This window comes from Ascaphus truei, chromosome 7 (assembly GCF_040206685.1).
Source record: "Ascaphus truei isolate aAscTru1 chromosome 7, aAscTru1.hap1, whole genome shotgun sequence".
In the NCBI taxonomy this organism is placed as follows: Eukaryota; Metazoa; Chordata; class Amphibia; order Anura; family Ascaphidae; genus Ascaphus; species Ascaphus truei.
In genome coordinates this window covers 1,435,001-1,458,295 of record NC_134489.1, presented here as the reverse complement: position 1 = coordinate 1,458,295, position 23,295 = coordinate 1,435,001, and the positions used below count along the sequence as shown (strand labels likewise).

General features: G+C 47.0%; 1 protein-coding gene across 1 annotated transcript in view; it reads left to right on the top strand.

Moving 5' to 3' along the window:
* The window catches only part of DNAJB11 (DnaJ heat shock protein family (Hsp40) member B11), an 87,131-nt gene that overhangs the window by 14,089 nt on the left and 49,747 nt on the right, over window positions 1-23,295 (top strand). Inside the window, exons 4-5 of the mRNA XM_075606818.1 lie at window positions 995-1,127; window positions 21,488-21,630. Of these exons, the coding sequence (XP_075462933.1) occupies window positions 995-1,127; window positions 21,488-21,630 (276 nt within the window). The remainder of the gene's footprint in view (window positions 1-994; window positions 1,128-21,487; window positions 21,631-23,295) is intronic.

The following is a 23,295-nucleotide window of genomic DNA, read 5'->3' as shown; positions in this document are numbered from 1 at the left end:
AATAGCCTCAGGCTATTGCATCCTCTCTGTTGTTTTTCAACCTTAACCTTTAGTTGAAATTTAAGCTGACTAGCATGGCACTTCGAGATAAACTGGTGTGCCACTGTTGCTTCCGAGTCACTCCTTTTGTATAGCAGCCTTATTTCCAATCCATTCCTTCACCAGTTGGATGGTCTCCCCCAGATACCCTAACCCACAGTGACATTTAATTAGATACACTACATATTTGGGAAGAGAAGAGTGATAATTCCTGATACCGAATTTCTGCTCTGCAAGTGGTTAGGAGAAATGACTACCCTCTTGTACACTGTTTACAAGATAGAGGACCCACCTGCTCTTCCAATTGTGTGGATGTCAGGGGTGCACTAGGGTAATTATTAGTAGACATCAGAACATAAAGTTTAGGTATTGTTACCAATATATCACTCTCCTGAGATCAGTGTGAGATGTTCAGATATGCCAGGTCTAGTTCATGCACAACGCCTATTGTCAAGCAAACAATACACAACACACAAAACCCCAGTAAGCTCTTTTTGGGAACCCCTGAGCCCCCACAAAATATATATGTATATAAGTGTCAAAAAGGAGTGCTATTGAGCGTTGTATACAACAGACAGAGAAGCCCAATGCTACATACAACATGACAAAAATACACACTAAAATACTTATATATTCTCTTGAAAAAATAAGAAATGAAACATATATATATATATATATTTCATTTCTTATTTTTTCAAGAGAATATATAAGTATTTTAGTGTGTATTTTTGTGTGTGTATTTTTGAATATATATATATATATATATATTATTGATTAGGAATATTAGACATCCAATATGCGGTCCCTCAGAAAGGAGAATAGAAGGCTATAATTGAACACTTATACTTGACATGTAATTTCAAGATAGATTCAGATATCTAATACATGCTGTGTTATCCAGTATAAAATAATTAAGCTGTGTAAGAAGTATCCTTAAATCTTTTCCTCTGCCTAGCTTCTTTGGCGACTTTGGCTTCATGTTTGGAGGTAACCCACGTCAACAAGATCGTAATATTCCACGTGGCAGTGATATTATTGTTGATTTGGAAGTAACGTTGGAAGAAGTATATTCCGGGAACTTTGTAGAAGTAAGTAAAATAATCTCACTCATTGTTTTCTTGATAAAAGGGAATCTGTGAAGTCATCTTGTGTGACTATGAGCTTGCTTTCCAAACATGAAGCACGAATATTGTAAAAATTAAGTGTTTTAGTTTGTAAGATTGAAACCTAGTGAGTGACCATTTTTGTAGGTGTTCTTAACTTGTATAATAACGCTAATACAGGCCTCCCCCGCATTAACGTACGCAATGGGACCGGAGCATGTATGTAAAGCGAAAATGTACTTAAAGTGAAGCACTACCTTTTCCCACTTATTGATGCATGTACTGTACTGCAATCGTTATATACGTGCATAACTGATGTAAATAACGCATTTGTAACAGGCTCTATAGTCTCCCCGCTTGCGCACAGCTTCGGTACAGGTAGGGAGCCGGTATTGCTGTTTAGGACGTGATGACAGGCGCATGCGTGAGCTGCCGTTTGCCTATTGGGCGATATATACTTACTCGCGAGTGTACTTAAAGTGAGTGTACTTAAAGCGGGGTATGCCTGTACCATGTTCTATTCAGTCCATAATTGTACAAAGCAGCATTCCACATCCTGAAACTGTTTTTTTTTGGACTGAGTGTTCCTATTACTACAATGCTAGGTTTCCAGACTTGTACACCTCAATTGGTAGAATTACACCTGAAAGAGCAGTACTTCTGCTTTTTTGTTTCCCTTGGGCATAGGAAAATATTTAAATGCAGGCTGCTCCCTTAAAGGTTTAGTCCAAGCGGTTGTTTCTTTTGCAATTGGTTTGTAGCAGGGGGTCTCCGGAGTTGAACCGTGTTGATTTCAGCTATGGGGAGACTCTGCTTCCTGGATACCTCGGAAGTGGGTGCTGGTAGCAGCTCTGTTTGGGCTAGTTTTGGCTCTTGTAATGGCGACTTAAATGTCCGGTATTAAACGGGTCAATAGGAAGCTGTGACATCATCCCTTGCGGCTTCCTATTGGCTCGCGTGACCAAGACATTTAAACTGGAGAGAGATACCAGCACCACCTACTGAGGTACGTATCTGGGGAAGCTGCGGGTCTCTGCAGCTGAAATCAATGCGGTTCAGCTCTGAGACGCCCTGCTTAAAACCTATTAGAAAAAAAACAACTAAAAATGCTGCTTGGACTTAACCTTTGAATGATAGCATCAGATTTTTGAAAATGTATACTAAAAAGCTCCACAAAAATGTGTGTTCTTTAAAGCTGCAGTTCAAGATATCCTTTAAAAAAAAAAAATTCAATATGAGCATCAATACAATCTACACACTGACAAGTGATTAGGTAAGTTGCTGATCGATCCGTTCTCCTGTAATCGATCGTTGAAATTCAGATGGGGGTTCACTAAATGCATCTTGGGTAATCTTCTGCTGCACTAACAGCCAAAGTCCTGTGAGGAAGATCATGTGACCAGGCAGGTACTAGATTCAATTGGTTCACTGCTAGAGAGGGCAGGCCTCAAAAAGGTGATGCTGGTTCAGAAGGGGAAGGGGGTGTGACATTGTTTATGGTTGCTATAGGAACAAAAATGCCTGATGCATTAAAATACATTAAAAATGTATTTAAATTGTGTGTTTTTTTTTTTTTTTTTAAATGTTACAAGTATTTTCTCATACAAACAGTAAAAAAGAAAAACCGACGCCTCCAAATGGAAAAAATAAAACTGACCAAATATAGTCCAAGGGTATATGGAATGGAGTCCCGAGGGGAATCTTCAGTAAAGTCTCATAGACAAACAAACATCAAAAACAAAAACAAAAACGACAAAAGAAAAAGATCATAGTGCAACTAACAAAACCAATATAAACAAACAAACACTGAAAAGATTGGCAAAGAGATGATCACAAATGTAATGCAATTAAATAAAATATATATAAAACAACAGACACATGAATGTAGGGCTAAAGACACCAATAGGTTGAATCATCCGGTAGGAGTAAAATTAAAATCCTACTTACAGCAGAGCTGAAGGATATAAACCCATACAGCAACTGTCTTTGAGTCCAGACCAGAGCTTCTGCAGAGATGCAGCACAGCTTCCAAGAATCCACACTTTAAGGGCGACCACTATTGCCAATCACGCAGACCATCCAGGTGGGTGAGGTACCTCAAGGAGGGACCAGGGCTACACGCTGATAGGTGAGTCGCCGACACCAGAAGCACAAGCCCGCAGGTCGCACGGTGTGTCGGTGACGTCACACCACAGCGCGAGGGCAGGGGAAGCGCCCGAGAGAGCAGTGAGGCTCTGAGAGCTGAAGCAAAGTCAGGAAACAGCAGTGCACAGACGGGAGGGGGGATGATACAAGTCCAAGCCAAAGTAAAAAACCACCCTACGCATTTCGTGACGTCAGTCACTTCGTCAGGGGCAGGTCATGAAACGCGTAGGGTGTTTTTTTTACTTTGGCTTGGACTTGTATCATCCCCCCCCTGTCTCTCCCTCCCCTCAGTGTCTCTCGCTCCCTCCCCCCAGTGTCTCTCTTTCTCCCACCCCCTAGTGTCTCCCTCCCCCCAGTGTCTCCTTCCCTCCCTTCCTCCCTCCAGTGTCTCTCTCACTCCCTCCCCCAGTGTCTCTCTCACACTCTCCCTCCAGCCATTGTCTCTCCCTCCACACTCGAACCCCCCTCCCCATGTCACACTCGCACTGCCCCTCCCCATGTCGCACCGCACTCCCCCTCCCCATGTCGCACCCCCCTCCCCCTCCCCATGTCGCACCCCCCTCCCCATGTCGCACCCCCCTCCCCCTCCCCATGTCGCACCCCCCTCTCCATGTCGCACCCCCCTCTCCCTCCCCATGTCGCACCCCCCTCCCCCTCCCCATGTCGCATCCCCCTCCCCATGTCGCATCCCCCTCCCCATGTCGCATCCCCCTCCCCATGTCGCATCCCCCTCCCCATGTCGCACCCCCCTCCCCATGTCGCACCCCCCTCCCCATGTCGCACCCCCCTCCCCATGTCGCACCCCCCTCCCCATGTCGCACCCCCCTCCCCATGTCGCACCCCCCTCCCCATGTCGCACCCCCCTCCCCATGTCGCACCCCCCTCCCCATGTCGCACCCCCCTCCCCATGTCGCACCCCCCTCCCCATGTCGCACCCCCCTCCCCATGTCGCACCCCCCTCCCCATGTCGCACCCCCCTCCCCATGTCGCACCCCCCTCCCCATGTCGCACCCCCCTCCCCATGTCGCACCCCCCTCCCCATGTCGCACCCCCCTCCCCATGTCGCATCCCCCTCCCCATGTCGCATCCCCCTCCCCATGTCGCACCCCCCTCCCCCTCCCCATGTCGCACCCCCCTCCCCCTCCCCATGTCGCACCTCCCGCCCCCTCCCCATGTCACACCCTCCTCCCTCTCCCCATGTCACACCCTCCTCCCTCTCCCCATGTCACACCCTCCTCCCTCTCCCCATGTCACCCCGCCCCCTCCCCATGTCACCCCGCCCCCTCCCCATGTCACCCCGCCCCCTTCCCATGTCACCCCGCCCCCTCTCCATGGCACCCCGCCCCCTCCCCATGGCACCCCGCCCCCTCCCCATGGCACCCCGCCCCCTCTCCATGGCACCCCGCCCCCTCCCCATGGCACCCCGCCCCCTCCCCATGGCACATGTCACCCCCCTCCCTCCCCATGTCACCCCCTTGCGCCCCCCAGTTTGCGCACCGATGTGCTAGAGCATTCTGTCTGTACACAGACAGGATAGACTGCTACGGTGGCTGCCAAGGCTCAAAATGATCTCGGCGAAACGCGTTGCTATATTCATCTGGATCGGCTTTCTCATGCTCAATAGATTAGTTAGAAAGTCCGTGGAGGGGTTTAAATACCCTCCTTTTTGTGAATTAGTCCATAGTTCATCAGCTTTGGGCCATTCCATGATATTGATTTCATGAGTGTTTCGTGTCACAGATGATGTGGGAGGGCGCACAGCCCATCAAAACATTTGTATTTATTAAACAGCTGATGATAAAAACAGTAATTGAATCTCAACATTTAAAAATACATTAAAAAATACCTATTTGGCTTCATTGATTTTTGTTCTGTGATATATACACCTAGAAGTTGTTAGTCACAGCAATTATAGTGTTATATCCGATCTCCAAAAGGAGATTGAAATAGTGACCAGTAAATAAGAATTTTGCATGACTCAATGCACCAATAAAAACTGTATGCTAATACACTTGTAAAGTCACACCAATGTGTAATGTGATCCTTAAATATGCAAACATTTAAATAGTACATTTCTACCACATGGCTAAAAACTAATACAACATCCTATCGCTTGTAGTTCAATCAACTTCATATAGATTTCACAAAATAGATTCAATTTGTGACAGGGTTGGTTATACATACTGTAAAGCTATTTGATATAGCTTACAGAATTTATATAATTCTAACCTATCTCTATAAAGGGAAAAGGATAAGAGGGAATTGATTAAAAAGTGCTATATGCCTATTGGTTGACAGTGGGAACCCCAGAATCCCTTGCTGCAGTGGCAGGGAGCACTGTATGCTAGATGATAATGGTTTAAAGGCAGGGGTGCAGACCTGTCTAAGACATGTGAATGTGTTCACAAGTGATATTCTTGTGTGTGTGTGTGTGTATGTGTGTGTGTGTAAATGCCGGATCTTACCTGATCTATTATTTATATATACTGTATATATATACAGAGAGAGAGATATACTGTGTATATATATATATATATATATATATATATATATATATATATATATATATATATATATATATATATATATATATATATATATATATATATATATATATATATATATATATATATATATATATATATATATATATATTGTGACAGAAACCAGGGGTTGGTAATAATCTCCATATACAGGGCTCCCAGGATACTGAACAGTTTCTGTCCTGTCTAAGCTGAACAGGGCAGCCTCGTGGTACAGGCACTCCATTCCACAGTTTGTCTGCTGCCTGTTTTCTGTCACCTGTCATGCTGATTAGAGTTCAGGTATATAAGACCTGTTTCCTGTTTCCTCTGGGCCCCGCCCAAGAGCCTGGAAGGCTGCTGAACTGCAGAGGGGTGAGAAAGCCTCTTTCCCAAATCGCTTCATTCATTCTGTTAGTTTGTCTAAAGACTGCAAAGGTACTTATTTTGTTGGTGGAAGTGGACAAGCCACTTCCAACTCTGAGTCAGGGACATCTAAGTTTAAGTTATCGCTCAGACGAGCAGCTTTTTTGTTTGGCTTTGTTTTCTGTTTAAACTGTGGCAGTCTCAGTGCCTGGGACTGAATAAACCAGGCATAGCCTGTTTAAAGGAACAGTACGTGACGTCTCATCATTTAACCTACCCTAAAAGACCGTGTTCTAACAGTCCCGGACAGACGGCGGAGCCCCGGAGTAAGCCGTTTGTCACATATGGTGGAGAATGCGGGCAGAACACTGAAAGGTCTGGGGGTTAAAGAACTTTAAAAAAAAAAAAAAAAAAAAAAAAAGAAGGTTTTTTTTTTTCTCTCTCTCCAAACAAGATGGAAGACGTGGTGAGTGCGCTGGTACGCAATGTCGCTGTCCAGAAAGACGCGAATGAAGCCCAGCAACAGGCGAGTGAAACCCAGCGACAGCTGTTAATAGCCCAGCAAGAGACTAATGCAAACCAGCAAGAGACAAACCGCCTGCTGAGAGAGGAGCAAAAGCGGTTCGCTCAGGGCTTACAGCAGGAACTCGAGATCCTGAGGGGGACTATCAGTAACCTTCCACTGGCAGAGGCAGCCCCAGTTCCGAAAATGACCAGGGCAAGCCACTACCTTCAGAAGATGGGACCCTCGGATGATGTGGAAGCCTATCTTCTCACGTTTGAACGCACGGCACAGAGAGAGGGATGGCCAGAAGCTGAGTGGGCTGGTCTAATCGCACCCTTCCTAAGCGGCGAACCCCAGAAGGCTTACTTTGATCTAGAGCCAGCCAAAGCTAACGTCTATGCAAAATTGAAGTTCGAGATCCTCGCCCGCCTCGGCGTAACCACGGCTGTTCGTGCCCAAAGGTTTCACGCATGGTCCTTCACGATGGATAAAGCCACCCGAAGCCAGATGTATGACCTCATCCACCTCGCCCGGAAGTGGCTACAACCCGAGATCAACTCAGCAAGCCACATCGTGGAACGGTTGGTCATGGACCAGTTCTTGAGGAAACTTCCCTCTGCCTTACGGCGTTGGGTCAGTCGGAGTGACCCCCACAATGCGGATGAGCTTGTGGCCCTTGTAGAAAGGTACAGTGCAGCAGAAGAGCACCCGCAACCCACAGTCGTGGAGCAACCCCACTATCCGAGGTTCCAGGACTCTTCCAGAGACGGTAAAAGGGTACCGGGGTTAAGGGGCGCTGAAGAGCGGCGACCACCTTCACGCCGCTCCAGCAACAGTGGTTCGCACACTAAGGGCAATAGCCAACCTGGGGAGCCGGGAAAAGGCTCTAAGTGGGACACAGACTATGTACCTAAATGTGTAAATTGTCATGAGAGGGGCCACACAGCAAAAATCTGCCCACTAAATGATGAGCCCATGCAATGCAACAGCGTGGAACCTTATTCGCTGTTGTCCCAATGTATGGGCCCTAGCCCAGAGGACCCCTTGAATAACCATCTGTGGGCATTTGTAAAGGTTAATGGTAAGAGGGTTCGGGCACTTCTTGACTCTGGGAGTATGGTCACACTAGTGTCCGAATACCTATTGCCCATTAAGAAGAAACAGGTAAACAGTTCACAAAGAGTGGCAATTTGTTGTATACATGGGGATAATCATGAATATTCCACTGTTGATGTTTTTTTTGAAACAGAATTTGGTTCTTTAGATTTCAAGGTGGGTGTTGTACCCAAACTGGCACATGATGTGTTAATAGGGACCGACTTTCCCCATTTTCTAAAAATGTGGTCCCCAGCTCAGAATAGCGCCCAGAGTTCAATAGCAGACCATAACGAAGTGTTAGAAGAAACAAATCCTTTCCTTTTTCAGAAATGGAGGTTGACGAGGGCCCAAATAAGAAGGGGAAAAGGAGGAGTGCTGTGAAATTCCCTTCCCCATCACTACTTTGGTAGGAATACCCCAAATCAAGATGTTGATCAGGCACTTACCACCCCAGTACAGGATAAGACCCTCGCTTACCTAGAGGTCAGTCCTGGGAGTTTTAAGAAGGCCCAGTGGGAGGACCCCACATTAGCGGTAGCAAGGGGAAATATACGGGACCAGAATAGTACTCATGGCCAACCAGATAGGTCACTTGCTTACCCCTACTTCGAGGTAGAGAACGACCTAGTATATCGGGTTGATAAAAGAAAATCAGTTACAACTAAACAATTGTTGGTACCACGGACATTCCGTAACGTAGTATTACACCTCGCACATAGTCATCCATTGGGGGGACACCTAGGGGTGGAAAAGACAAAAGAAAAGGTTCTCCGAAGCTTTTATTGGCCTGGGGTTCTGGCAGAAATTACAAACTATTGTTCCTCATGCCCAGAATGTCAGATCACCGCCCCGTTCAAAGCATACCGCAGCCCATTGGTACCCCTTCCCATAATAGAGGTACCATTTGACCGGATTGCTATGGATCTAGTAGGACCCCTAATAAAGTCTGCTAGGGGACATCAGCATATATTGGTAATATTAGATTATGCTACCCGATATCCGGAGGCAGTTCCCCTACGTAGCACCTCTGCTAAAAACATAGCAAAAGAGTTAGTACTTCTGTTTTCCCGGGTCGGAATTCCTAAAGAGATCTTATCTGACCAGGGAACACCATTTATGTCCCAAGTAACAAAAGAGCTATGTAAACTCCTAAAAATCAAGCATCTCAGAACCTCAGTCTATCATCCACAAACAGATGGTTTAGTGGAAAGGTTCAATAAAACCTTAAAGAGCATGTTACGCCGGGCGGTCGATAAGGATGGGAAAAACTGGGACTGTTTGTTACCATACCTGTTATTTGCCATTAGGGAAGTTCCTCAGTCATCCACAGGCTTCTCCCCGTTTGAACTATTGTATGGCCGACATCCAAGGGGCTTACTGGATATAGCCAAAGAAACTTGGGAACACGAGGTTACCCCTTACAGAAGTGTAATAGAGCATGTTGCCCAAATGCAGGACCGCATTGCTGCAGTCCTACCCATAGTGAGGGAACACATGGAGAAAGCTCAAGAAGCACAAAGGAATACGTATAATAAGGGTGCTAGGGTCAGAATTTTTTTTCCAGGTGATAGGGTACTAGTTCTGGTTCCCACCGTGGAGAGTAAATTCCTTGCTAAATGGCATGGCCCATATGAGGTCTTGGAAAGAGTGGGAGAAGTAAATTATAGGGTAAGGCAGCCAGGTAGGAGGAAACCTGAGCAAATTTACCATATAAACCTACTCAAGCCCTGGAAAGATAGAGAGGTCTTGTTAACCCTAGTACCCCCAGGTCCGTCAGAGAATCAAGAAACTGACCCAGAGGTTAGCATAGCTGAAACACTGTCCGTGCATCAGAAACGAGAGGTCCAGAGTTTAGTGAGAAGGAACAAAGAAATCTTCTCTACACAGCCAGGTAAAACTAACGTAATTAAACATGACATAGTCTCTGAACCGGGGGTCCGAGTTAACCTTAAACCGTACCGAATCCCAGAGGCCAAGAGAGAGGCTATAAGTTTAGAGGTTAAAAAAATGCTAAAACTAGGCGTAATTGAGGAATCCCAAAGTGGGTGGAACAGCCCTATAGTTTTAGTCCCAAAGCCAGACGGTACAACAAGGTTTTGTAATGACTACCGGAAACTAAACGCGGTGTCAAAATGTGATACTTATCCTATGCCCAGGGTGGATGAACTTGTAGAGAGACTGGGCAAAGCCCGATATCTCACAACCCTAGACCTAACAAAAGGGTACTGGCAGGTTCCCCTCACAGAAAGGGCAAAAGAAAAAACAGCCTTCTCAACCCCAGACGGCCTCTTTCAATATAAGGTGCTGCCTTTTGGCTTACATGGAGCTCCCGCCACATTCCAAAGAATGATGGATAAAATTTTAAAACCACATGTTCGGTACGCTGCCGCCTACCTGGATGATGTGGTAATCCATAGTGAAGATTGGCAGTCCCACCTTCCAAAGGTCCAAGCTGTGCTCGACGCAGTTCGGTCTGCTGGACTAACTGCTAACCCCGCTAAATGCACTATTGGTCTGGAGGAGGCCAAGTATCTGGGGTATTCTATTGGTAGAGGGTTACTCAAACCACAAACACTCAAAGTAGAGGCGATACAAAATTGGCCAAGGCCAGTCACAAAAAAACAAGTAAGGACCTTTTTGGGGTTAATTGGCTACTATAGGAGGTTTATTCCCAATTTTGCAACTAAGGCAACCCCACTAACCGACCTCACAAAAGCAAGAGGACCGCTAATGGTAAAGTGGTCCCCCGAAGCCGAACAGGCCTTTAGAAGCCTGAAAGAAGCTCTCTGTGCCCAACCAGTGTTGGTCACACCTGACTTCTCCAAAGAGTTCGTAGTCCAAACCGACGCATCTGAGGTAGGGCTGGGGGCGGTACTCTCCCAGGAGTCTCAAGGGGAGGAGCACCCCATCCTTTATTTAAGTAGGAAACTAAATCCCCAGGAGAAAAATTACTCCATAGTCGAGAGAGTGTCTCGCAATAAAGTGGGCTGTAGAGACACTCAAGTATTATCTGTTAGGGAGAAAGTTCCGATTGGTCACAGATCATGCACCCCTTACCTGGATGTGTCAAAATAGGGAGAAGAACGCTAGGGTGACCAGGTGGTTCCTAAGCCTACAGCCCTTTAAATTTTCTGTGGAACACAGGTCGGGGCACAAACATGGCAATGCCGACGGGTTGTCAAGGATGCACTCCCTAATATCCATGGTCGCTCACCCCTCGAGGTCTGAGCTGGGGGGGAGGATATGTGACAGAAACCAGGGGTTGGTAATAAACTCCATATACAGGGCTCCCAGGATACTGAACAGTTTCTGTCCTGTCTAAGCTGAACAGGGCAGCCTCGTGGTACAGGCACTCCATTCCACAGTTTGTCTGCTGCCTGTTTTCTGTCACCTGTCATGCTGATTAGAGTTCAGGTATATAAGACCTGTTTCCTGTTTCCTCTGGGCCCCGCCCAAGAGCCTGGAAGGCTGCTGAACTGCAGAGGGGTGAGAAAGCCTCTTTCCCAAATCGCTTCATTCATTCTGTTAGTTTGTCTAAAGACTGCAAAGGTACTTATTTTGTTGGTGGAAGTGGACAAGCCACTTCCAACTCTGAGTCAGGGACATCTAAGTTTAAGTTATCGCTCAGACGAGCAGCTTTTTTGTTTGGCTTTGTTTTCTGTTTAAACTGTGGCAGTCTCAGTGCCTGGGACTGAATAAACCAGGCATAGCCTGTTTAAAGGAACAGTACGTGACGTCTCATCATTTAACCTACCCTAAAAGACCGTGTTCTAACAGTCCCGGACAGACGGCGGAGCCCCGGAGTAAGCCGTTTGTCACATAATATATATATATATATATATATATAATATTAAGACCTTTAAGACCAGCCTCACACTGATGATACCCATCAAGGTTGAAACATGTATGTGAGTAGGTCTAATGGCTTTGCATCTCATCCCAGCCTCTGTTTAAAAGCTGTGTTTAAAACAGCATGCAGTGGCTTGAGGATTGGCTTGTGTAATACGAGCTTGAGACAAAAGGTGGCACTGAGTGCTCATTTGCATGTCATTTCCCAGAATCCCTTGCTGCAGTGGAAGCGCTGTATGCTGGGTGACAATGGGGAAAGACAGGGTTGCAGACCTGTCTAAGACATGCAAATGAACATACAGTAATATTTACAGTTGCTTTATGCTTTACTGTGGAGGGTTTTTGTCACTTTTTTTACCCACCATAACCTTAATGACAGTGGTGATTACCTAGTCTAGTCTCAAACCTGCAAGCCATTAAGACCAGCCTCACACTGATGATACCCATCAAGGTTGAAACATGTATGTGAGTAGGTCTAATGGCTTTGCATCTCATCCCAGCCTCTGATTAAAAGCTGTGTTTAAAACAGCATGCAGTGGCTTGAGGATTGGCTTGTGTAATACGAGCTTGAGACAAAAGGTGGCACTGAGTGCTCATTTGCATGTCATTTCCCAGAATCCCTTGCTGCAGTGGAAGCGCTGTATGCTGGGTGACAATGGGGAAAGACAGGGTTGCAGACCTGTCTAAGACATGCAAATGAACATACAGTAATATTTACAGTTGCTTTATATATATATATATATATATATATATATATATATATATATATATATATATATATATATATATATATATATATATATATATATATACAACAGTATATACCCACACATGATGAACCAATATACAAATAAATGTAGAAGGGTTATCAAAACCATATTGTTTTACAACCAAACACTTCTCCATACAGACACACTACATTAAAATCAATTTCCTTTAAAAATCCTAACTGATCTCACAATCTATATCATCACAAACCAATGAAAAACCTCACATTCCAATATATATGATGCATAAAATCTATGCACCATATACATTCTGCAAATGAATCAACCAAGTAAACAAAAATCAAAAGCCAATACATTGCAAGTACATTCAGATATCAATTAACCCCTTAAACACCTTATCAGATAATAAACCGCAAAGGTGATTAAGGGGTTAAGCCACACAGGCCCGATACCCACCCTTTACCCATGAATTTGTACAGTGGCTTCATCATGCAACTATATACAGTGTATATATATATATAGCTGTATATATATATATATATACAGAGAGAGAGATATACTGTATATATAATATATATATATACACACACACACACACACACACACACACACACACACACACACATACACACACACACACACACACACACACACACAGTGTTCGACATTGTATACATTTACTCGCCCGGGGCAGGTGGATTTAAACCCCCCGGGCGAGTAAATATTGGCACAAGCAGCACACGTGTATTTTTTAAATTTCCCGCGCTCGCGCTGCTGTTTTTCCCCGCGCTCGCGCTGGAGAAATAAAAAAGCCAGCTCTCTGATCACTGCCTTCGCTCCTCCCCCGCCTCTCAGCAACTTTCCCTCCTCAGCTCTTCCACTCCTCCCCCTTCCGCCAGCCAGCCCCTTCCACGCCTGTCTGCCTCAGGCCCCTGCAGGGCCATCTGTCACCCCCCCTCCCCTCCCATCGGGCCATCCGCCCCCCCCCTCCCTCCCATCGGGCCATCCGCCCCCCCCCTCCCTCCCATCGGGCCATCCGCCCCCCCTCGCATCGGCCATCCACCACCCCCCTCCCATCGGGCCATCCACCACCCCCTCCCATCGGGCCATCCACCCCCCCCCCCCCTCACCCCAATCTCTCCCGGCCTCCGTGACCCCCCCCCCCCCTCACCCCACGCGTGCCTCTCCCTGCTCTAAGCAGGGGAAATCCCCTCACCGGGAGCCTCTCCCTGCTCTAAGCAGGGGAAATCCCCCTCACCGGAGCCTCTCCCTGCTCTAAGCAGGGGGAAATCCCCTCACCGGAGCCTCTCCCTGCTCTAAGCAGGGGAAATCCCCTCACCGGAGCCTCTCCCTGCTCTAAGCAGGGGAAATCCCCTCACCGGAGCCTCTCCCTGCTCGGTCTAAGCAGGATACTGCGGTGTCGGCGTCCCCCTCTGGAGGGGGGGCGCGGCCCTTGCAGAGGCCCTCCTGCCGTGCGGAGACCCCCGCTGCCATGTGCGACCCACACTGCCTTGCAGAGGCCCTCCTGCCGTGCGGAGGCCCCCGCTGCCCATTTGTGACCCCCTGCCTTGCGGGTGAGTGTTTGTGTGTGTGAGTGACAAACTGTGTGTGTGTGTGAGTGGACAGACTGTGTGTGTGAGTTTGTCTGAGTGAGAGTGGGTGTCCTGTGTCTGTGAGTGTGTCACCCTCTCTCCCTCTCCCCTGTGTCACCCTCTCCCTGTGTCACCCTCTCCCTGTCACCCTCTCCCTCTCTCCCTCTCCCTGTGTCACCCTCTCCCTCTCCCTGTGTCTCCCTCTCCCTGTGTCACTCTCTCTCTCCCTCCCTCTCCCTGTGTCACCCTCTCCCTTTCTCTCCCTCTCCCTGTGTCACCCTCTCCATGTGTCACCCTCTCCCTGTGTCACCCTCTCCCTGTGTCACCCTCTCCCTGTGTCACCCTCTCCCTGTGTCACCCCTCTCCCTGTGTCACCCTCTCCCTGTGTCACCCTCCTCCCTGTGTCACCCTCTCCCTGTGTCACCCTCTCCCTGTGTCACCCTCTCCCTGTGTCACACCCTCTCCCTGTGTCACCCTCTCCCTGTGTCACCCTCTCCCTGTGTCACCCTCTCCCTCTCCCTGTGTCACCCTCTCCCTCTCCCCTGTGTCACCCTCTCTCCTCTCCCTGTGTCACCCTCTCCCTCTCCCTGTGTCACCCTCTCCCTCTCCCTGTGTCACCTTCTCCGTGTCACCCCTCTCCCTGTGTCACCTTCTCCGTGTCACCCTCTCCCTGTGTCACCCTCTCCCTGTGTCACCCTCTCCCTGTGTCACCCTCTCCCTGTGTCACCCTCTCCCTCTCTTTGTGTCACCCTCTCCCTCTCTCTGTGTCACCCTCTCCCTCTCCGTGTCACCCTCTCCCCTCTCCCTGTGTCACCCTCCCTCTCCCTGTGTCACCCTCCCCTCTCCCTGTGTCACCCTCCCTCTCCCTGTGTCACCCTCCCTCTCCCTGTGTCACCCTCGCTCTCCCTGTGTCACCCTCCCCTCTCCTGTGTCACCCTCCCTCTCCCTGTGTCACCCCTCCCTCTCCCTGTGTCACCCTCCCTCTCCCTGTGTCACCTCCTCCCTCTCCCTGTGTCACCCTCCCTCTCCCTGTGTCACCCTCCCTCTCCCTGTGTCACCCTCCCTCTCCCTGTGTCACCCTCCCTCTCCCTGTGTCACCCTCCCTCTCCCTGTGTCACCCTCCCTCTCCCTGTGTCACCCTCCCTCTCCTGTGTCACCCTCCCTCTCCCTGTGTCACCCTCCCTCTCCCCTGTGTCACCCTCCCTCTCCCTGTGTCACCCTCCCCTCTCCCTGTGTCACCCTCCCTCTCCCTGTGTCACCCTCCCTCTCCCTGTGTCACCCTCCCTCTCCCTGTGTCACCCCTCCCTCTCCCTGTGTCACCCTCCCTCTCCCCTGTGTCACCCTCCCTCTCCCTGTGTCACCCTCCCTCTCCCTGTGTCACCCACCCTCTCCCTGTGTCACCCACCCTCTCCCTGTGTCACCCACTCTCTCCCTGTGTCACCCACTCTCTCCCTGTGTCACCCTCTCCCTGTGTCACCCCTCTCCCTGTGTCACCCCTCTCCCCTGTGTCACCTCTCCCTGTGTCACCCCTCTCCCTGTGTCACCCTCTCCCTGTGTCACCCTCTCCCCTGTGTCACCCTCTCCCTGGTGTCACCCTCTCCCTGTGTCACCCTCTCCCTGTGTCACCCCTCTCCCTGTGTCACACCTCTCTCCCTGTGTCACCCTCTCCCTGTGTCACCCTCTCCCTGTGTCACCCTCTCTCCCTGTGTCACCCTCCCCTCTCTCTCCCTGTGTCACCCTCCCTCTCCCTGTGTCACCCTCTCCCTCTCCCTGTGTCAACCCTCTCTCCTCTCTCCTGTGTCTCCCTCTCTCCCTCTCCTCCCTGTGTCACCCTCTCCCTGTGTCACCCTCCCTCTCTCCTGTCACCCTCTCCCTGTGTCACCCTCCCTCTCCCTGTCACCCTCTCTCTCCCCTGTCACCATACCCTCTCTCTCCCTCCTCCCTGTCACCCTCTCTCTCCCTCTCCCTGTCACCCTCTCTCTCCCTCTCCCTGTGTCCACCCTCTCTCTCCCTCTCCCTGTGTCACCCTCCCTCTCCCTGTGTCACCCTCCCTCTCCCTGTGTCACCCTCCTCTCCCTGTGTCACCCTCCCTCTCCTGTGTCGCCCTCTCCCTCTCTCTGTCACCCTCTCCCTCTCTCTGTCACCCTCTCCCTCTCTCTGTCACCCTCTCCCTCTCCCTCTCTCTGTCGCACTCTCTCTGTCGCACTCTCTCTTGTCTCTCATTTCTCTGTGTGTGTGTCTCTCATTCTCTCTCTTTCTCTGTGTGTCTCTTTCTCTGTGTCTCTCTCTCTGTGTGGGTGTGCCGCTCTGTGTGTGTGTGTGGGTGTGTGTCTGTCTGTCTCTCTCCGTCTCTCTCTGTGAAGCGCCGACGTCCAGACACTGGTTAAGGGGTTCAGGAAACTAGTCATTCACATCTGGCTTTTATTTCTAGATCCGACATTGACACACACACACACGACTAATTGTAGTATAATGTAATACAATAAATACATTTATGTCAAAAACGAATGTTGTTCTGACTAGGAATTTATTAAATGTATTTTATTTATATATTTTATTTTAAAGCGGGGTTGGGGGCGGACTAGGGGCAGAGTTGGGGGGTGGACTAGGGGCGGAGTTGGGGGCGGGACTAGGTGGCGAGTAGATTTTTTGGTTGGGCGAGTAGATTTTTGGGTGATTTGTCGAACACATATATATATATATATATATATATATATATATATATATATATATATATATATATAATATATATATATATATATATATATATATATATATATATATATATATATATATATATATTGTGACAGAAACCAGGGGATGGTAATAAATTCCGTATATAGGGCTCCCAGGATACTAGACAGTTTCTATCCTGTTTGGCCTGGGAGTGCAGCCTTATAATACATACACTCCATCCCACAGTTTGGCAAGCGCTGGAACTGAGGGATGAGAGATCCAGACCAGAGTTTGTCTGCTGCCTGATTTCTGTCACCTGTCATGCTAATTAGGAATCAGGTATGAAAGACTGATTTCCTGTTTGCTCTGGTCTCCCCACAAGAGCCAGGAGGCTGGAAGGCTGCTGAACTACAGAGGGGAGAAGCCTCTTCCCCAAACAGGTTCAATCTTTCTGTTCATTTGTGTAAGGACTGCAAAAGTACCGTGTTTTGTTGTTGGAAGTGGAAAAGCCACTTCCAACCCTGAGTCAGGGATATCTAAGTTAAGTTATCGCTCAGGTGAGCAGCTTTGGTTTTGATCTGTTTTCTGTTGTATGCACTGTGGCAGTCTCAGTGCCTGGGACTGAATAAACCAGGCATAGCCTGTTTAAAGGAACAGTACGTGACGCCTCATCATTTAACCTACCCTAAAAGACCGTGTTCTAAACAGTCCCGGACAAACGACGGAGCCCCGGAGTAAGCCGTTTGTCACAATATATATATACACAGTATATATACACAAGATGAACCAATATACAAATAAATGTAGAAGGTTTATCAAAGCATACTGTCCTACAACCAAACACTTCTCCATACAGACACTACATTAAAATCAATTTCCTTTAATAATCCTAATTGATCTCACAATCTATATCATCACAAACCAATGAAAAACCTCACATTCCAATATATATGATGCATAAATCTATGCACCATATACATTCTGCAAATGAATCAACCAAGTAAACAAAAATCAATTAGCAATCATTATTTACATCCCTAAACAATTCACACTCCATCAAGAACAATGAAACAATTAACTAATTCACGCCTGGAGCAGAACAATTTAGCCTGTGAAAAAATACAGTACCGACCAGAATACAACCTTTAAAACCAAGGCAACACACAATACAATACCAAGGGAATACATCTATCTAATTTTAAATACTTTAAACTCACAATAAAGCATAGCAGCATAGACAAATTAATTTAAACACATCAATCAAGCTTTTAAAACAACATAATTTCTTACCCGTATGTATATATCTCTCTAGACATATATACATACATACATACATACAGTGGCAAGAAATGATATACCACAAAAAAAAATAATACACATGTTAAAAAACCTTTTGAAAAAATTTAACAAGTTAAATAAAATACATTTCTTTAGGTCACTTACCATTACTTGGCCCCACCGACTCCCGTTGCACAGCTTACTCACGAACCAATCCACGATCAGGAACCATAAAATAAAAAACCATAAATAATAAATATTAAACTAAAAATCCAAATCAAATCCACGGGTCTTCTATTTGTAATCCATCTTCATCTGTATTCTTCTTTCTTCTATCTCCTTCCAGCGGGGCGGGGTCTTCTCCCCGTCTGCGGCCACGCCCTGGTCTTCTTTCTTGCCCGGAGGTCCTTCCTCCGCGGCGTCTGGCTTCAAAATGAGACGACATAGGCTTTTAAAGGCCTATGACGTCAAAGTTTTCATCATGGTTCCCACGGTCCTGATTGGGCCGTGAAAACCATGTGTTTTGGCCGACAAAAAAAAAATAATGACGTCACTTAAAGGCAATGACAGCACAGCCAATCAGAATGGCTTTGCTTCAATTGCCTTTAAGATGACGTCATGAAAAGACACATGGCCGCCCTCACATGGTACTAGAGCCAATCAGAGCGTGGGAACTCCATCCCTACTCTGATTGGCTCTAGTACAAGAGAATATATAAGTATTTTACTGTGTATTTCTGTCATGTTGGATGTAGCATTGGGCTTCTCTGTCGTCTGTTGTATACATATGCCACGCTCAATAGCACTCCCATTTCGACACATATACATATATATATTTTGTGGGGGCTCAGGGGTTTCCAAAAAGAGCTTGCTGGGGTTCTGTGTATTGTTAACCCATTCTCAGCTGTTCCAGCTGGTGGAGGTTAGTGGCTCCTCCTTTCCAGGTTTTTAAGCCCGCACCTCCCCACTTCCCTAGTTTGCAAGTTCCTCATTCTACTGGATATTGACCCACTGTGGTCTTTCTCCCTCCTAATAGAGGTAAATGAGAATTTTAATCCTAATAGAGGTATATTAGTATTTATCTGATAGTGTTAGGACTTGCGAACAGGTGTCTGCCTTGATGTGGCTCGCAAGCTTACAAACACTTTGGCCAAAGGGTTAAACTAAATGACCCTACAGTATTTCAAGAGAATATATAAGTATTTTACTGTGTATTTCTGTCATGTTGGATGTAGCATTGGGCTTCTCTGTCGTCTGTTGTATGCAATTAATCTATTATCCATATCTGGATAATAGTTATTTTGCACATATTGTACTGTAGGTGTTGGGGGGGGGAGGGTGTATGTATTGAATGTATAGGCCAGGTTTATTTTTTTTACATTCAGGGTTGGTTCCGTGGTTCTGCGTGGGACCTCTGGAGACCACCTGTGGTATCTTCGGGTATCCCAAGGGTATCAGGCTGGTGGTTCCACGGGTGACACATGCGGGGATGACGATGTGTGGTCCCACTTCTGTGGGGGCACCGCCGACCCGTAGTCTGCGGGGATGACGATGTAGCGGGAGGGCTTAACCCCTTCATGACCGTAGCGGTATTAACTGCTACGGTCGTGAAGGGGTTAAGTGCACCGCAACCCCCCCGCAAGTCCTAAACTCACACCAAGGGCCAAATACCCCCTTCACCCACCCCCGCTACCCACAATAAAGCAGTGCCGTGAGAAAGAGTGGCATTCCAGGTACATGCCAGTTATTAGTAAGAATAAAAGCTGCCGCAGCATTAGAAGTCTGAAGGTAGAAAGTTCAAAGCCAAATCCAAGGGGTTCCAGAGAGCAGCGTAAACGAAGGCCAAAGCCAAAGGTCAAAATTCATGGAGGTCAGCAGAATATCCAGGGACAGGAACAGGAACTGAAAGACAGAAGGGGCCAGGCAACAGCAGACAGCACCAAGGTACAGAAGATATGCAGAGCAAGGAGGAAATGGTGAGGGGAGACTAAATAGGGTGCTGGGACCTATCAGAGGAAGGGGAGGAACGGAGGAGCGGCCCGAGGAAGGACCTGATAGGGGAGAAGTGCCTGGGCAGCTGGGGCCTGTCAGAAGAAGGGGAGGAGCGAAGGAGCGGCCCGGGGAAGGGCCTAATAGGGGAGAAGGGCCTGATGGGGCAGGGAAGCGCGTGATGCGTCAGCCGTGTCAGAGGAGGCGGAGTCAGGTGTCCGGCGCCAGTAAATTGAAGCCTGGGTCTGCGCGCGCCTGTAGGGGTGACGCGCGCGACTTGGAAGTGCGGGAGCAGCCGTGGAGGGGGCCGCAAAGAGTGAGGCACGCCGTCGGGTAGCCTGGGCGGCACGGAGCAAAGGTAAGGAGGCGCTGGAAGCGGGTGTACCCGCAGCGCGGATCCTTACATACACAAAATTAACTATCCATATTGTTTACAGTATGATATATACACATTTGATTTTAAATGAGTTGTTAATATTTAACATTAAATACATATGTGCAATGGAATAAAGATTGGCATAAGGTTTAATTCAGCTATCTGAGCTACTCCTTTGCTCCTGCTGCACTGACAGTTCTGTGGGGAAGATCATGTGACCAGGCAGTAACTAGATACAATTGTGATCGTGCACAGCTAGAGAAAGGATGGGGCTCAAAAAGTGATGTGCCAGAGAGGCTGTTGCAGAAAAGGAAGAGGTTGTGCCTTTGTAAAGGGTTGCTATAGGAACAAAAATGCTCGTTACATTAGAATACATTAAAAATTGTCTTTCAAAGTTGTTTGTTTAAAAAGAAAAGAAAATGCTGCAAGTATTTTCTCATAGTACAGAACTGAATTATTAAAAAAAAACCACAGAGGATATTGCTTGAACTGTAGCTTTAAGGGAAGGTATATAGAAATTAGTCAAGGAACACAACAGTCTTGTTTTGAGCAAGGGTTGTGCCAGTCGGTCATTTTTAGTTGCACGTAAAGAATGAGATTTATATCTCTATTCACTAGCTAGTGGGACAGTAAGTATGTCTCGATTTTTTTTCCCCCTTTATGTAATTTATACCCAGATCCTGTAGATCAGCGGTGCGCAAACTGGGGGGGCGTGCCCTCCAGGGGGGGCGTGAGATTAACTGCGGGGGTCGCTGAGTTTACAGAGGCCCCGCGTGCTTCCCAAAGGCACTTAATGTGCCGGGGAAGCTGTGAAGGCCTCTGTAAACCTTACTTAACGTGGTTCAGCCGTCATCTGGAGAAGCATCGCCATGGGGTCATGTGACGGCGCGTTGCTATGACATTCAGACGCCAGGAACCAAGGTAAGGAGGAGGCAGGGGGGGGCGCGCTGAGAGGACAGCCGGCAGGGGGAAAAGATTGTGCTCCCCTGCAGTAGATCATGCCTCGCAAATATGTAAATTCAGCTGGTCTTTCTGCATTAAACTAACCCACATTTAAGGTAATTACACGTGAGTCCCGCTGAAGAATTGTAATCATAAAACGTGTCTGGAAGATCATAACATATCTTGCTATAATGTGAATCATATTTTTTTTTAAAAATGTTCCAGGGATTTCAAGATCATCCTGAAGATCATCCTGAAATAAAATTCTATTATTTTTTAGGTGGTAAGAAACAAGCCTGTAGCTCGGCAGGCACCAGGCAAGCGTAAATGTAACTGTCGACAAGAGATGCGGACCACACAGCTGGGACCTGGCCGCTTTCAAATGACACAAGAAGTGATTTGTGACGAGTGTCCCAATGTCAAGTAAGTTGCAATAAGATTTGATGCAATAGCACAATAAAAAAAGATCACTAAAAACTGGGATTAGGAAATAAATGAAAATGTGTGTTTGTTGCTTCCTTTTTGTTGGAGTTTTCCAGGTTGGAGGAGAGCACATACATTCACTGGGTAAAACCTTGGTATGGTAATACAAGAAACCGGAGATAGTGCAGACTGGTATGTGACGGGGAGGAAAGGGTTAATACCTGATTTACCATGCATTACTGTTGTTGCCCTGTCTCTGCCATTTTTATTCCCCATTTGCAGTCCATTCCCTGTCTGCGAGGGTAAAAGACAAGATGCATTGCATACCCTCTAACCAACACATGATAGAAGATCTTAAATGTAAGGCAGGAGGTATTTTTTTTGTAAGTCCAAGCAGGAATTACTTGGACATCCAGCTGTGGTATGGGTGAATGAGCTTCGGTATTTTTATGACCAAGCCTCAAAGAGATCGAGCTGATTAGCATCTTCCTGTCTAAAAGAGTGTCAGTTATGAAAAGACCCAGCAGACCCATAATGTATACAAAACTGACATACTGATGCACAGCAGATGTCAGGCTAGTGACCCCTCTGGTCAAAAATCAGATTTAGTGGTCCCAAGAAATGGGTGTATCCCAGGTATGCTAAGTGGCATGGGCATCAATCTGACTCATGCGCCCTGCCCACTGGACAGCCCTTTTGACCGGTCTTAGGAACTGTGGGTCACTTGGCTATTCGTGGTTTTTTTTGTTCCCACGAGGGGATTGGATCCACATGTTAAAGATAGCTTTGGCCAGTCTATAACTGTGGCTCCCCAGGTATTTCCCAGGGTGATTCCTGAATTTTAATCCATGATGTAAAGATGCAAGACTTTGTTCCAGTACAGCAGCAACCAGTCCAGGAGTGAAGGGGTTAACAACCACATAACCACAGGACTTTTAAAACCAAGGCTGCATTTCTTGCACTGGCAAGCAAAGGACAATTTCTTTCGTTCCAAGGACAATTTCTTTCATTTCCTTATCCCAGTGAGTGTTGTTTTAAGTGTATTCTGCAGATGTCGTGTGTTTGTCTATTAAGGAAATAAATCACAATTTATTTTGCAACTTGTTCTGTTCAAGTACCCAGAAATATAAATGTGTTGATAAAAGTTGATGTCATCGTGACATGGTAAAAAAAGTTTTATAAAAATAATCATAGATAAAACACACTCACATTGTCAGATCTGAAAAGGCATTTCGATCAACAAACTGACGCTGAAGGCTGGAAATTCCTCTGCTCCAACTCTGCTTGGCAGTTTTTGTACCAGTCTGCACTATCTCCGGTTTCTTGTATTACCATACCATGGTTTTACCCAGTGAATCGTGTTACCTGTTTACTACTTCCTGGGGAACATCCGTGGTTCTACTACATAAAGATACCTTTTATGGGATTTGCTAAAGAGTTGGAAAACTGAGACAACACGTGGATTGAGGAAGCAATCAACTGGGGTTGAAGCTGCAAACTATATTCGTCTGTATTTTTTTTAAATATTTTTTATCACAATCACTAAAGTCACAATTACTTTTGATATATATGTTCAACACTTTATTTTAATTGTTATCACTTAAAAGTATATGTCTTATTGTAAGGCATCACGTAATTATATCTAAGCGCCACTTTATTGTTGAT